The sequence below is a fragment of the Amblyomma americanum genome, chromosome 3 (genome assembly GCF_052857255.1).
Source record: "Amblyomma americanum isolate KBUSLIRL-KWMA chromosome 3, ASM5285725v1, whole genome shotgun sequence".
NCBI lineage: Eukaryota > Metazoa > Arthropoda > Arachnida > Ixodida > Ixodidae > Amblyomma > Amblyomma americanum.
In genome coordinates this window covers 190,744,588-190,761,379 of record NC_135499.1, presented here as the reverse complement: position 1 = coordinate 190,761,379, position 16,792 = coordinate 190,744,588, and the positions used below count along the sequence as shown (strand labels likewise).

General features: G+C 49.6%; 1 protein-coding gene across 1 annotated transcript; it reads left to right on the top strand.

Moving 5' to 3' along the window:
• Positions 1 to 4,549: 4,549 nt before the first annotated feature.
• Positions 4,550 to 16,738, top strand: LOC144123552 (monocarboxylate transporter 12-like). The gene is made up of 8 exons (XM_077656370.1): positions 4,550 to 4,976; positions 7,436 to 7,677; positions 8,780 to 8,923; positions 10,226 to 10,613; positions 10,920 to 11,211; positions 12,761 to 13,013; positions 14,426 to 14,575; positions 16,342 to 16,738. The coding sequence occupies exons 2-8, from the start codon at positions 7,491 to 7,493 to the stop codon at positions 16,362 to 16,364; spliced, it is 1,437 nt and encodes a 478-aa protein (XP_077512496.1). The 5' UTR covers positions 4,550 to 4,976; positions 7,436 to 7,490; the 3' UTR covers positions 16,365 to 16,738.
• The last annotated feature ends 54 nt before the right edge of the window (positions 16,739 to 16,792 follow it).

The following is a 16,792-nucleotide window of genomic DNA, read 5'->3' as shown; positions in this document are numbered from 1 at the left end:
GCAGTACGCGGACGATCTGAGGGCAGTCCTCGCACCGATGCCCAAATCTGATGAACTTGTGCCTGCGTGGTTTAATACAGCGGAAAGTATGCTCCGGAGCTGTTCAATCCCTGATAGCATTTCTGGCCAGGTCATACTTCCTTTTCTAAATGAGAAGAGCCGCACGCTGGTCGCCAACAAGTCGGACGATCGGGTGCTCCCTTATACAAAGATCAGAGAGCTGGTGCTCACCGAGCTGAAACTAACCCCCGAAGAGTACAAGCGCAGGCTCTATGCATACCGTAAGGGCAAGGAAAGCTGGGGTCAGTTCGTGACTAAGCTGGAAATTTTGTTGGATTATTACCTGCGTAGCCGAAATGTCGCGACGCTAGAGGATTTGAGCCAGTTGTTGGTCGCGGACCGCGCCAAACAGATGATGTCAGACGAGCTGCGCGCATATGTTCTGCAACACGAAACAGGAGAGTGGTTTAAGCCCACAAAGATTGCTCAGCTTGCGGAGAAGTTTGAGGAGAGCAGAGTCGTGCACTGCCCGAGAACGATGGACGCGCCGAATGAACTTTATGGCCAGCCACGAGAGGCAGGCTGCCAGACATGGGGCGGCGAGCAAAGAAACGAACGCCGGCCTGCAGTTAAATGCTTTGGCTGCGGGGACTTCGGTCATATGCAGCGGAACTGTCCGCAGACTAGATCAAAAGGAGCGGCAGGTCAGGAGTCAGGCGGAGAGTCCCAGCTGTCGTCGAGATTGACAGCGAGGGCCGCATGTGAGCTGGAGGCGGAGACAGAGATCGAGACAAGTGAGCCAGCGCAGGACTCCAGACTGACTTGGGTGGAGCTGATCTCTGGAGTGCGCTCGTTCAAGGCTTGCCTGGACTCAGGTGCAGACATAACGGTACTGAGGAAGGAGCTTGTCTCCGATAACGTCAAAGCGAAAGGCGCGGGAAAGGTGCGACTCCGCGGCGCGTTCGGCCACACGGTCCCGGCTGATCTCATGTATGTTCCCCTGAGTTTGGTCACAAGAGACGGCAGCTCGAACCCGCAAACTTTCAAACTCTGTACCGTTACTGATGAGCTGGCTGAGGGAGTAGACGCGTTACTGACCCCCGATGTTTTCGAGGGGCTGAGCACAGTACAGAAGGACGCTTTTGAATTGGCTGATAGAACGATAAGGGCAGAGAGTGAAACCGCGCTTCACGAGGACAGCGAAAATGCCGCGTCCGTACGAGAGTTCACCAACGAGGAAGTAGTCCTGGATACAGGCCAGCACAGTAAGACGCAACCCAAATGGATGGGCCCAGCTAAGGTTAGAGAGAGAAAGCGGCTGGACAGTTATGTCCTCCAATTCAGATGCTCTTTCGAGGCTGGATAGCGACATTGGAAGCTGAAAGAAAGAAAGGAGTGTCCCTGTCGCAGTACGGTACTCAAGTGCAAGAGCTAACTCAGGTGTGGTAGCGACCGACATGGCGGACTGAGTACTTGCAGGACAGGGCCTTGCCTTGATGTGTGTGTGCGCGTGATTGACTTTGATTCATTATTATTCCTCGTTTAGTGTGGCATGTCGGTGTAATTCGCTGCATTGGTATGGTTCAAGTTAAACGGTGTTAAGTTGAGACCGCGACTCAATGCCCTGACGTATTTCTTCATCGCACTGTACGAATGCCTCGAAAGTGTGTGTTGCAGTTTGCGTGTATATGTTTGTACGAAAACTATCGGGACCATTGTTAAGACTCAAGTTGCTTTTGTTGGATGTGGTAGTTGTGTGTATCATCGATGTGCTTTTTCGTATATTTTGGTTCGTACGTCCCTTCGCACTTTTTCATTGTTGTAACGCGCTTTGTGTTGTGCGTACAGCGAGTGCACGCACAACATTTTCGGTAAGGAGGAGTTAAGTTGTCGAGCTGTTGCTCAGGGACCGATCGCGCACCCGAAGCCGGTGGCTTGGCCCCCTTGGTTGATGTGTGTTAGCTGTTTTGGGGGCTCCTCGAGAAGCCGCCATCCAGGCGCCGCCGAAATGGGTTTGTTTTGAGACAAACGCGGCAGATTGCGGCAACGACGGCTAACCGGCAGTGAGGAGGCCCGTCCTTGTAAAGTCGCACTCGGGCCGCAAGACGCGGCCGACGCGCGGACCCCTGGGGTTTCGAGAGGGGGTCGCGTGTAAATTTATTTCTTTCAACGGCGAACCGGCCGCGGGACGGGCCGGACGCCTAGGAGCAGGCAGCAGAATTGGGGAGCGCGACCAGGGCAGTGTGCGTGGTTCGGACTGGGTGTTCGGTTTCCCTGAGCTTCCGCTGGCGTTTTTAGTGACTTTGTGTCTCTGTGCTGTAACCAAGCGGAAATGCGCAACGTCTTCGTGGAATTCGCGCGGTGCCCGCGCGACAACAACAACGTGAGCATCGGCGTGCTATTGGCTCCTTCAGTTTGAACGAAATTCTCCTGATTGGCTCTGAGAAGCGCATTTCCTATTGGTTACAAAAAGGGTCCCCAGAATGCTGGGCGAAGGGATTTAAGGGCGAGTTTTTGGCGCGAACGCGGGATGGGAGATCGGAGGGCAGGTCGCCTGTGAGCGCCCGTACAATAAAGAGCTGGTGTCCCGAAGAAGTTGTCCAATCTGTTCCGCAACGTGTCGCCGGATCACCGAACCATCAGAAGACTTCAAGATCAACAACATCGATCTGTCGGTCACCAACATCGATCGATCAGTCACACATCATCAAAAATTAACTGCCGGTGTCGATAAGTTTGATTTTTTCGTTATGCCCGGAATTGTAAGGCGCACACATGGCTCCCGCAGACACCACAGCGCAGAGGAAGGCCGTGCTGCCGGGATGAACTATGATGGGATGGACGACTGGTGGGCTGCTATAACCTTTGAAAACGCTGCGTGTGATCTTTGAACCGCCACTTACACAAGGTGGTGTTGGGGAATCCTTGTTAGATGATGTATGTGGATCCGCAGGGTGTCAAGGGTTATTATATACATCGAGATTGGGAAGCCCTGGGCGAGGGCAATGGTAGCAACTGTTGATGCGCTGCGGGGGAGACAGGCATTAGAATCAATTATTCTAATTTCAGACATACACTCGGGTCTTCTCGACACAACTCCGCCGGGACGACGTCGGGTTTAACGCTGAAGGGCAACTCCAGTGGTGTAGTGTCATAGCGTTAAAGGCCCTATTACGCGGAAAATCCGGCGTCGGCGTTGTGAGCGAAAAATCGCGGGCATGGTTCTGGCAGGTGGTTCCAGAGAGCAACCTAGGAGGCAGGTGGACAACCTAGGTCACGCGACCTTGCCGCGTCACCACAACCTACCCACCGAATAGTGAGCAAACTGTCCACCGTGGCAGGTGGCAGTTAAATTAATGACTGATCGCTCGGAAAGAGCAACATGGGCTACACAAGGCTCACCGCTAGGAGCACCTGCCATCGCAAGGGAGTGGCTCACCACTTAACCGCTGCGCCAGGAGTGGTGTGAGGACTCCCAGGGATCTATGAATTTAAAGTATAGAATGACCTTCTGCCCGTATGGGAGTCAACCCGTTACGCTATCGCGTCCCCTCCATTTTTTTTTTATTTTACCTCCTCTGATTATTGAAACTTTCGCGGTACGTTCTCCACAGCTTTTTGGTCCTTTGCACAAAATTTTGCAGCGGGCGATGTTTTGTTGCTGTGTAAACAAAGTTTGAAATTTCCCATTTCGTGGCCACAGTTGGGGAGATCATCTACGAGCAGCCTTGCGTGCGTGACGTCGGTGGGCGCACGGCCATCGATATTAGCTCTGCGTTTGCTGAAGGACAAAATTTCGAGCTGGCTTTTGGTAATTTCGGGCAAACAATGACCCAAGCTCTCATTTACAGCCCCAGTTTGGCCAATCAACGCGTACGCGATAGGTTTTGCGACAATATCCGTGACGTCATAGGACGGTCTTTCGTCACATCATCTTTTGGCCCAAACTCAGTTTCTTTCGATTTCATTTTTATGCTCTCTTTAAATACTTGTACTTGGTATTTTGAAAAACGTTTTTCTTTTCTTTAACTGGCACGAGTCGACTCTAAGAAATGCGACGCGATTATCAACTCAAAATACCAGAAATACCCCCGGAGTTGCCCTTTAATGCTGTCGCGTTCAAAGAATACGTACTGCTCTAAAGCTTGTCATATGTCATTGCACGCTTCAACAGGTCGCATAGAGGGAGAATGCCCACTAAAACACCTGGAAGTTCGTTGCACCTGAGCGCCGCTGAATGAATATCGAGCGCGTATGGCAGTGACCGCTTATATCGCTTATGGAACCAACATAGACATATTACCTCACCGTCGGTGAAACGCTTTACATCACAAAGGTATCTTATTATATCTGTTCGCGGCCGTGTCGCCGCTACGCTAATAACCTCTCCTCGGTGCAATATATCTGAGCCTTTAGAAACACTTCAACTTGTATCGTTCCCCATCTTGCATTGTCGTGCCGGTGGTTATCGCAGCGTGCCACACATTGCTTTGTCCTACATTGCTATCGACGTTTCCTTCACCTGTGAATGCACGTGTGCGCATCTGTGTACAGAGGTGATGTAGGACGCCGCGGCATTATGGCTGCACCGAGCGGAGGGTCGGAACCGATCGGGGTCGCGGCGCCGTTCCGTCTCACAGTCACTTCCTTGTCGCGACTGCGTTCCTACTAGTCTAGCTTGGCTGCATGCGTTTGTGGACCTGTACCCATATTCGTGCCAATGGCACTGTAACAAACTCGCGGGCATATTTTCTCCGGGCGGGACACAGACAGCATGGCAGGAATAGGCCGGTGTTGCAGGCATCTGAACTTGAGCGACGTGCCGCAAATATAAGCCCGCGCTTGCGCGCCATTTGCTGCTCGTTGTGAACGACGAAAGGAAGACCTACAGAACCGGTGGATGCGTCAGCACTTCTAGGCGCAACGTGTGCCGACCCGAAGCGACTGCAGCCGGGCACGCCATCATCATCATCAAGGTATGACGCACCAGAGCCACGTTGGAAAATAAGATGCCATCTGCAGTGCTGGCACGCAGTGATGCGACGCTTTTTTTTTTTTTGCTGAATTAAAGTCCTTCGTCGCGCAGTCTCAAAGGGATAAAACTATCCGTTCTGCTTTCGTTTAATGTCAGGAACAAAGTGCGCAGCAGGAGGACAAGATATCACTCGTGGCACATGCGCGATTTTCGCCATCTGGCTGAGCCTTAAGACGAAGCACGCGTCCCTCGAGTCTTACGAGGTCCTCAGTCTATGTGCCGAATAGAACTCGTGAAATTTTGGAGAGCGTCAGTTGTCGGCAGATGTGGTCAGTGCGACTACTTGCTGCTTAGTGACACAGATTCGTCCACATACAGCTCGTCCGTAGGAGGCGCTTTGAGGCAGCATTGTTAGTACAAGTCAGTTTCTTGTTAGACGCGCTGCAAATAACTGCAAGTAACAAACTGAAGTACAGATGTCGCCATCAGCGGCCGATTTTTCAAGCAAGCTACGGTGACATCAAGACAGTTTTTCGCGAGCCGACCTGTGAGGCTTGGAAGCACCGCCACTCAACCCCCAATGGCAATCGCGGAGTCCTTTTCGGTTCGAAACGAGTAGCAGGAAAATTTTTAAAATCCATTTTCTCAGCGATAAATGCGTATTTGCATCAATATAAGCAGGAAAATACAAAATAGATTTTTAACGAGAACAAAATTTTACAGAGTTGTCTGCAGTGTCCCTGTAGATTCATCTTCACGTTAATTTTCATCCTCTTTCCTACGCCAGCAAACAGCCAGAAAGCCACTAAAAGCTCCAGTTTCTTCAAAAACCTACACTTTATCCGCTAGTTTATCGATGGATACCTAGCCCTGCGGTCAGCGAACACCATCCGCAACCCCAAAATCAGAAACAATCGGCCCTTTGAGCGGAATATTCTTTTGTATGACGTTCACAGCTGTCTAGACTCAAATACGTTATCACTTGTCGCGGCCTTGATGTAATGCGTTGACGGGATAACATTTCCCTTAGCACAAAAGTGCCACTCAAATGTACACTTCGGCGCTGTTGTTACATATATCATAAGCGGCATGACCTTCGCAATTCTTTGACACTTGTCAACGTCCGATTACCGATTGCTCAAGATAGGAAAGCCTACGGCGGAGTTGACAATGAGCAACGATTTGTGCAACGCTGCTGGAGGCAACGTATCTCGCGTCTGGTCCCATTTCCCGTGCCTCGAGTACTTGAATGCTTAACTGCTACCATAGCATATGAGCACGGACGATAAGCAAATTTGCGAAAGTTACGAAACGAACGTTTCTTATCGCTTGCCCTTCATTTACAATCATAATTAGCCGCATTTCTTCATGCAGAAAAATGATAAGACTTTGTCTCCAGAAGACTTTTCAGCCAACATTAGGGCAAGGAGTTTCAAATACAAGGATAAGCTAACAACAGCAAGAGTCATTACACAGTGAGGCGGTCATGCCACACCAGCTACTGTTTGTGCTATTTACTTTTCTCCATGTCAATCACTGCCAATCGCGCGAATGTTTGTCTAGAAGAGCATCAACGTCAAAATAACTGCGCTCACTATCCGAGCAGTCCATTACCTACGGAAGGCAAAGAGACACAAGTCTCAGGATGCAATTCTCGCAGTTTCCATTTGAAGCTTTTGTATCCGCAACACCTCTCTGAAAAATAATCAGTATACTGATGCGGCCAATAGAAATTTATATGAGGTAAATGTTGCCGAGCGGACGGACAGAGTAAGTTTCTTATGTCCACAGGATTCAGGCAGGCGCAGTTCACGCATAACGGAGGTAACTAGTTCACCTTTGGTTACAGGCACGAAAAAAGACAACACAAGGCAGAAAGACGGGACGGACCTCCACTCACAACTGATTTATTCTAAGGCAACGCGCACAACTATATACCGTCTTACGTGCAAGGAATACTTCTATCTTCAAAGTGGATGTGATAGCGAACGGGTGAAAAAATAATTCTTGAAGATAACAGTATTCCTCGCATGTAAGACGGCATATATTTGTGCGTGTTGTCTTCGAATAAATCAGTTGTGAGTGGCGCTCCGTCCCCGTCTTTCTGCCTTGTGTTGTGTCCTTTTTCGCGCCTGTAACCAAAGATGAACAGCTACCAACTTGCCCAGCAAGACGCTCTTCTAATGAGGCAACTAGAGGGCACTGAGAAATTCCTTCGTCTTGCACTGGACTCAATTTCAGCTCTTTAAATGACGATAAAAACGACGAAAACGGTCGCGACTGAGTCAATTTTGTATTGTCGCTGTCACGCGAAATAGCTAGAAGTACTCCAAATAGTTCGTAGTTATTCAATCATAATCTCACCCTTCCTTCGCTCATTCAGCTTAGTAGCGCTAACAGTCATGCTCATTACCTCCCTCACCTGACAACGCTCCCGAATTAGCATGCTTGCACACGCAGGGTGAAAAGTCCCGCTTGAATAGCAGTGCCTGCCGCTCTACGTGGGGCTTCGACAATGGCGCTGCCAGACACTCGGTCCTGTTGGCCCGTGGCTGCCTCGGCGGCCATGTTCGTCTTCTTCGGCATGATGCTGATCAAGTCCGAGTCTGTCATGTACGTCGGCTTCATGGACATGCTGCAGGTGAACCGAGAGAAAGCCTCCTGGCCCCTCACGGTCGCCATCATCATGTCGCAGCTATCAGGTATACGCGCCAACAGAGCCGCTGACACAGCATAGCGTTGGAATAGAGAGCTACATTTAACCGGTTACCTCGCCGCAACAATGATACAATGTGACACTATGGAAGCGCTGGCGAAAGCTTCAAAATTCGCAGTTGCTTGTCTGGCTTGCTGGATTTAGAAATGGATTACGGCTCCTGGTCCACGGCGGTTTTAACTAAAGCGAGCGTACGCGACCAGATTAAACGAGACGAATGGGGACTGCTATCATCGCAGTGTTCGAGAGTTTTAGCATAGCACGATCCTTGATCCGTTTAAGCAGGGACCCAGCTGCGCCTGCACATTGTCAGGTGTGCGCCCGCCGGGACTATCCAAGCATGAGCTGACAGCTCCTCGCGGAAGAAGATCGTGGCAGCAGATCATAGATGGCGCTATGCTTAAACTTCCTAATTACTGAACAATATTACACAAAATGGCTAGGTATATAATAGCCAAGAGAAAAGAATTAGTTGCCAAGAATTACTTACACCGATCTCACAAAAACATGTAACCGTCGAGAAGAGAAAGTGCTTCGGATAAGTGGTGTATACAGTCAGGTGAGTATACAAGCAGTTAAGGTGCCGCAAACAGAACAGCGAGTCTCTTACGATAGATGCGGGCTTGTTCAACACGAAAGTGAACTTGCCAGAATAAAACTACCCAGTAAGTCTTGTCAGGCACTAACCCACAAGAAGACGTCGAGCACCAGGACGTCGTGCTGGCAGCTATAGGCAGCCTCCCGAGTAACCTTCATCGCCAGCGCTGAGACCAAAACTCAAATTGCAGGTTTCAAACCGAGTACCTCAACCACTCTTCGACACGAAGGGTCAGAAGTCATTCCCGTATAGCAACGCATTGACGCAGCTCACCATACTACCTTTTGGGAAGGTGCATTGAAAAGTTTTTTACGCATGTTTGCACCATATTTTTCTCGCCATACTCAAACCAGGTCGGCAATTTCAGCCCTGGAGAGATTTGGTGTGAAAAGAAGCGCTCCCAGACCAAACCGTTTGTCCCATTTGCTCATTACGATTATTGATCATCGCAACCCCGCTAAAAACTATTGTACGGCGCACTCTCTACCAGGTCCAGTGTACGGACTCATGGGCTTGTGGGTCTCGGACCGAATCTTGCTGCTGGCTGGCGCCCTACTGTGCGCCTTGCCTGTGATGGCCTGCTCGCTGGCACAGAGCCTCGGGCCCATCGTCTTCCTCTACGGTGTCCTCTTCGGTGAGCTAAGTGACCCTCTTCCACTACATGTATTGACACGCGGGCACATATTAATACAAGTTATCCGCTTTTGCAGCGATGGCTGCATTACGGTAGCATTTCGAGCCTCCAACGTGGCTGCGCCGCCACGCTGTCACGTGGTTGGTCACGGGGTGCGGAGCAGCTGCCGGCGGCGCGGCGCCGTGGCTGATCACTTGGTTGGTCACGCCATCAAGTTCCACTCGGCCAGCTGTAGCTATCGCGTCACTCCAGGTTTAACCACAGCTAAACCACCGCCATTTTCTGCCAACCCTTTCTTAGTGATTCCCATGCTAATATTAATACGATATAATGTGTAAAATAATCCGCACTAATCATGCACGTTTTTGTGGTGCGTGCATATGGGCCAGGAAGATGCAAGCTGCAGGTGCTGCAGGGGCCGACCCGTGCGTGTACAAGCCGACACTATTTTGCAACAATTGTGATAGGTGAATGACGTCCCTGGGAGCTAACCACGTTGCAACCGGCGACGTAGCATATCGCAAGACAGGACGCGCGGCTATCGGCATTGTTTTGCCCCAGGTGAGGGCAAAAGTATGCTGTCTTTCTTTTACAGCATTTTTTATTCCTTGCTTTTGTCCCAAAGTACGAAGGTGAAGTTTCTCTTTCCCCAACGCAGGCCAAAATTGCATTCGTTTGTTTGACGGCAGCGAGGACAACTTCATTCAGTTATTGTCGTAAGAAAAAATTATTCTTTTGCTTTTTCTGCCTATGCTGTCGTTTACCTGTTAGTAAAGACGCATTTATCGGCGAGAATCTTTTAATCAAAAACCTTCCCGCCAGTCGATTCAATCTGAACGGAAATGTACGGGTTCTTATCGTTTTGAAAAGAATAGCGGTGTAGCATAGTTGGGTTATGGGTTATGGATTATGGGGGGTTAACGTCCCAAAGCGACTCAGGGTAGGCTATGAGGGACGCCGTAGTGAAGGTCTCCGGAAATTTCAACTATTTGGGGTTCTTTAACATGCACTGACGTCGCACAGTACACAGGTCTCTAGAATTTCGCCTCCATCGAAATTAAACCACCGTGGCCGGGATCGAACCCGCGTCTCTCGGGTCAGCGGAAGTAGCGGTAGGAGACGGCCTTCCCGTGATCTTTTGCGCTGACTCTGGAAACGCACCTCTGTTATTAGAACGCGTTACTCTATCGATACAGGTCAACTTCTATTGGTCACCAGTGTCCGTGAATTCAGCGTCAAGCTGCGAAGATGGTGACCGAAACCGATTCTTCAACCACGCTGTCTCTCCCGCACCATGTGCAGGCCTAGGCGTAGCCTGCGAGGAGTTGGTGCCATTCACGGTGGTATCGCGCCACTTCGTCCGCTACCGGGGCACGGCCATGGGTCTGCTCTTCGTGGTGACCGCCTTGTCCGGGTTCGTCTCTCCGCTCATAGTCGAGGCCCTGAGGGAGGCCTTCCAGTTCCGCACGGCGCTTCTCATACTGGGCGCCCTGGAACTGAACATGCTCTTCGGCTGCGTCTTCGTCGACCGCGTGCCGCGGAGCGACGACAGCGGCCCCCGTGCCGAAGGCGACGGCGAGGCGCCCTGGCCTCCACTTCCCGTGGGACGTACCCGTGCCAGCAGCTTCCAGACGGCGTCACTGGTTAACTCCTACTCCAAGGACCTTGTTGCGTCACTGACCATTCCCAGGTGAATGAACGTCCTCTTCATACATGTCCGGAATCTTAGCTCTCTACCTTCGATGTCTAGGCCCGACGACCACCCTCTGCTTCGCTGTCCTCTCCTCTTCCTGCCCTTGTCGTCCCACTCTTGGGCCGGCGCACGAGAGAAATGAGTTTCCGAAGATTTTGCAATTCCGTGCATGTTGCTTTGCTGATGCATACGGGATCATGACGACGATATAATCGCTTCAGCTGTAGTGCGGTTCTTCGGCAGGCCAAGTATGCGGAAAAGATCACCACAGTTTGGCTAAACGAGAGTCCCTGTGCCGCGCAGGCTTTCTGCACGAATCCGGCAGCCGCCGGAAGCTGAACCGCTGCTGGATAAACGAGAACCTACCTGGAGGAAGCTCGTGGCTAACCTCCGCTCGATGGCGTCCGCGCCCTTCCTGCACGTGGCAGCGTCGCGGGCAGTGTCGGTGTTTGTTCTCTCGTCCTTCCTGCTGACGGCCGTGGACTTCGGCTCGGACAATGGTCTCGCTGGCTACGAAGCTGTTTCCCTGGTCACGGCGAGCGCGGTCGGGGACCTGGTGTCGCGTGTAGGCACCGGTTTGATTCTGGACTCGAAGGTGAGTCTAGGCGCGATAGTTCTAAACTTTAGTTTCATACGAACACTGCCAAAATTTTTCTGGCAAGTAAAAGAAACATAGACGTCGAATTTTGTCACGAATAGTTTGCCCGTTTATTGTTTGCACGTCTACCACTGGAAGTTACCGTCATTGGAGCCTACGGGCAACTGGCGGTTACTGCGACTTTTATCATTGGTAGCTGCTCTGACGTCAGGGCTGGTAACTGGCATCAACGTTAGTCCCCGGCCCCGAAGCTAAATGCAAGGCTGACCAGATCGCAACGGCGCGAAAGAGTTAATAGGCAAGAAAATCTTTATAAAGCACGTCCCTAGGCACAGAGCCTCTGCGTGACTGAAAACAGCTAAGAATCACTGCAAAAGTTTTGTGCAATAAATTTCATTGGCCCTGAACACCTCAATCGGTTTTCGTGGCCGTAGCAGCCAAGCAGCGTGATCCTGCGGTTATCCGCGCCTCTTTCTTTTTTGGCTAATTTCAGAGATACATTACAGAGAGAAAGTCCCTTTTGAAGTTTAGTTTTTAATGGGTTAGCATTACAAAGGTTGTGTGAACAAAAACCCGGAGAGCGATGTATGTCCAACAGAGCGTGGAGCAGAAAAAAAACAACCATAATTATAGCCTCGAGTGGGATTCGAACCGGCGGCGATGCAGTCGCCGCTGCTTTAGACCACACGGCCATCGCTATTTTTTTTTTTCTTTATTGCATAGAAATAGTGCCGAAAATAAAGTGTAAGCCGCCTAGCTGGCTCCCCAATCTGAATGCATGTGTGTGCCTCCCAGACTTTTGATGTTTTGGAAGGAGGGCTCATACAGGCGTAAGGTGGTCTGGTGTTTTGTGGCTTAAGCGTGCTTACAAGGCCATCGCTACAGCCTTTGTCCACTGGTGTTAGATTGGTAGCTTCTTACACTGGTGGCAGCCCAAGTTCAGACGCGTGTCCGCTTTGAAGTGTACGCTTTATGGCCTTTGACCAAACGCCTGGTCCAACTTTATATCTCATTTAAAGAAATTGGACAATATCCAAAATGATTTCCGAAAATTAGAAAACATGACAAGCAGCCTTCCTCCCCGCGTGTTAAACTGCCAGCACTTGCGCAGTGGCATTAATTGGCACACGCTTTAGCTTGCATGACTGCACAAAGAGGGCGCCACGATTGTGTGTACCGCGACGTCGATCAGCCAGGTCTCAGGTATGTGCCAGATTTGCGGGCCTCGTTTAACATTTAGGTGTCGCTAGGGCGGTGCATTTGCTGACACAATAGGCAAGGATAATCCCACCTGTAGCTCGCAACAATCTCAACATCGTCAGCGCTCTCACGAAATCGGAGCCCATTTGCTAACGCATTCCTCTCCACATCAATCGATTGTTTTTTTGCTAGTCTAGTTCAGGCTAGACAACTGCTCGGCTGAGAGGTAGTTGAAAGCGAAAGCGGAAAGTCTTCTTAAAATCTCTAGCACAGCTCTTATCACGCGTCGTACTACGCCATGCTAAAGGATAGCCTCCACGGATATGATTGTTTCACGCTGTCGCAGGTTCTGAGCGGCGACGCCTTCATGCTGTGGACCTTCGCCATCCAGGCGGCCGCCATGGCTTCCATGGCGTTCGTGAAGCGTTACTGGGTTCTCCTGGCGAGCTGCTTTTTCACAGGACTGACGGCGGGCGGCCGGATCTTCGCCTGTACCGTCATGATCGCCGAGCTCTTCGACGAACGTTCGCTGCCGCTCAGTCTGGGAGTCACAAACTTCATCGCAGGGATCGTTTGCCTCGCTCGGCCGCCTCTCATTGGTGAGTGGATAAAAAAATTCCATGCTTGGAAACTCCCATGCAGAGGTCAAGAAAATCCGATCGAAAACCGCGAACGCAGTGCATAATAGAACCGTTATGTTTGTAGTATTTTTTTGCGGTGCCTTCACCTGTCTCAAGCTAAGGTGTTGACGTAACGACAGTGCTAGATGTACACTAACCCATAACTTCAGGAAGGTTACCAAAAGGAAATAAATAAGAAAATATGTTCGAACCCCCACGCGGCACGAAAACTTTGGCCGTGATGAACAGCGCAGATATAGCCGCGACAAAAACCACGGACAGCGGTAAAGGCAGTCTATGAGGTCTCGCTATCTCATGGCAAGACCTATGGCTACATAAGCCAAACAAGGCGTTATGTGAATTGTGCGTGAGAGCATGAGCGGACTATACAAATGAGAATGAGTAACGTTATTTGCCAGCACGTGGTGCTGCCTGCAAGTGAATTTGAACCCAAACTTCACAGGCATTGGATCCCTGCAAAAAGTAACGATGCCCAAGAAAACTCGCGGTCGCAACTGGTCAACAAAACAGCCAATGGCTGCGTGCGTGCGAGCGCGCTCGCTTTCCGTCACCGGAATATTCGCCTGAAACACGACAATGGAAAATTTATTCGGCTTGTGGTTTATGGGGGTTTAACGTCCGAAAGCGACTCATGCTATGAGGGACGCCGTAGTGAAGGGCTCCGGAAATTTCAACCATCCGGGGTTCTTTAACGTGCACTGACATATAGAATGTAATGGACAACGAAATCGCAGACGCAGCCGCCATAGAAGGCTGTTTGGTGCCGTTAAAAGCTACTTTAGCAACCCGCGCTATATACTACCTAGTGAGTATGGTCAAGGTGGCATCACTTCTCTTTCCTTCAGGAGCTCTCAAAAATGTATCTGTGCAAGCGCGTTTTACGGTGGAGGCTAAAAATAAAAAACGCAAGGAGATTCAGGCGCATTACAAAATGCGAAAAAGAACTTTAAAGCGCTTACTGGCACTTGCGCACTGTAACGAACACGAGTGAGGCCAAGTAGAGCGAAGGGAGGACTAATTTTTTACGTGATTCGGAAATATATTTTTCTCCATATTGGACATTCCCCAGCACATAGCCATAAGTTAAAAACGCAGCAAAAGCTGCTTTAACCCAATTTTAGAACCCAAATTATCATATCGTTAGCGTTTTAAAAAATCGGTGCCAAAAATATACATTCCTGGTCTCAGGGACATATAGCGCAGATCGTAAGTGCTGAACCGCAGATAGAAGGCCGGCGGTGTTTTGCGTGCTCCGCAAGGGAAGCACTGGCGCTGTACAGCCGTGGCTAAATGTGGCTTCAGATCTGATTTATTTATAACTCCAACGAGACAGCCGTCTCTAATTACCCGCCCTCTCTTGACATTTTCAGGCTACGCACGAGACATCGTCGGCTCGTACAGCCCGCTGTACGTATCCTTCGCCATCACCAGCGCCGTTTTCACGGTCACGTGGACGCTCAGCCTCTGCTGGCGAAAGTATCGCCAGCGCATGCGCAGGCAACCAGCCAATGGAATTGCAGGTGAGGGGTCTGTTATAGCACACTAGCTGTGGGATTCAATCCGTTATTCATGGCTCTCCCCCGCACTATTTGCATTAAACTCTCCCCTCCAGCAGCAGTAACTATTTCCTGCCATAACGTTTCCACCACGCTTCTCACACGGCTACCTCAGCATCACTGATTTTGAAGGGTGCGCGAACATTCCTTGTTTTGTACGTGAACTGAATGCTTATGGCTGTTTGACTAGGATTCATTATTGTCAAAATACATTTCCAACTTTTGGTGCATCTCAGCGGGTTTGCTTCGGCAGCAGGAAATGTAGCGCTGCAGAATAAAATTTAGTTTGTGGTCAGGTCTTAGTAGAGTTCATATTTTAACGCGATAGTGTTCCCGTACTCCGGAAAATCCGCTGTCGGCCTCGTCGGCGTTGTTAGCTAAAAATCACGAGCATGACTCTGCTAGGTGGTCCTCAGAGAAGCAGCCTAGGAGGCAGGTGGGTCATCTAAGTCACGTGACCTTGCAGCGTCATCACAACCTGCCCACCGTGGCAGTTAAATTAATGATTGGGAAGAGCAGCCTGGTCCGCACAAGGTTCACCGCTGGGAGCACTTGTCATCGCAGAAGAGTGTCGCATCATTAAACCGCTGCGCCACTTGCGCCAGGAGGGGTATGACGACTCCCTGGGATCTATGAATGTTGAGTAGAGAATGAGCATCCGCATATATGGAAATTAACCATCATCGCTAACACGTCATACCCCTAGGGTGGAGCCTAAGTGCGCCCTTCAACTTTTGCTGTTACCTCAAGCAGCCGAGTTGATTTCCTCCCCTGTTGCCGCTACCATAATGAAATAAAAAGTTGACATTCACTCGTTGGTGCACATAGCTGGAGCATTCATTTTCATTTGTTTACGCTCATGCCATTTCCGTAACTTAGGATATAATCAATACTAACTTTAAAATTTGAAGCTCCATTTCCTTTATAGTTTTATGCTATTCAAAAAAATTCCACAAGACACAACCCTAGAAACTTCTGCTCGTGACCTATGCTTCGCACCCAACACCCAACCATTGTCTACGCGGTAAACGTTCCATGCTTTACAGCGACCATAATGGCGGTTGCCAGGTTATCGTTGCATGATGGCCAGTGAATTTCGGTTACTGAACTTTTCTAAAAGTAGAACGAACACTTATACATGAGCCCAGTATACAGAAGAAAGAAACTGACGGCCTGAGAGTTGTCAATTTGGATGCTTTTCTGCGTGAAGCGTTCTCCTCATTTTGCAAATGATACCGAACTTTCATGACCCTTTGCATGACGTGCCACTTCGGCACTGCGATATTAAGGCTCTTCTTCAGCTTCGAAACACAAATTTTGTCTTCGTAACAAAAATGGCTGCGCTCCTTTAATTCATTACAAAAACTACATTTGAACGATGAAGATTTTAACAAAAACTTTAATATTTTTCTGCGGAACAAAGCATCTAAAAGCACTGACACCAGAAAGGTCCCTGTAGAGGCCAGTGGCTATGCATGAAGATCTGTTAACAGACGCTCTGCGTCCCTGGTATCGATATACACTTTAACATACTAAGCGTAGGCTCGCTACGCTAGTGAATGAACGCCCAGGTAGAACCGTTTACTTCCAAATTGCACTCATCGTGCACGAAAATTGTCTGTATCTCCATGAAAAAAAAATGAATGCATTGAGGGAGAGGGAGAGAGATTGGTTGACATCATTAAATAATAGGGGCTGGCTAAATGACACTTCGTTTCAACTCTTTTCAGGTGGAAAGGACCAAGATACTTGAGACTGAGAAGAAAGTAACAGGTTCATCAGGAACAGCTCTGATCCAGAATGTTTGAAAGTATTTTGGGCTATTTATATTGCTTACAAGCACTTTTGAGCCAAAAGTTACCAGGCAGCATGATTTGCTTCGCATTCCTACCATGGAGCCCTTACGGCTTCCCTGAATCAAAAGCATAGAAAATGGGGACAAGAGTTCTCTTCAACTTACAGAGATTTAGAGCTTGGGAAGGGGACAGCATAAGTGCTGCACTACATAAATGGGAATCCAACCATGTTGGCTGGTTACTTTTGCTAAGACGGTGCATGCTGTGTTTTTGTTTTTGATTTGATCGAAATAAAGTGTGCGTGGGGAAGCACCTTTTGGGTCTTGCTTGCTGGAACTTGGGCACCCCAACTACTGCCTCAGAGTGAGTGAAAAACTTTATCTGG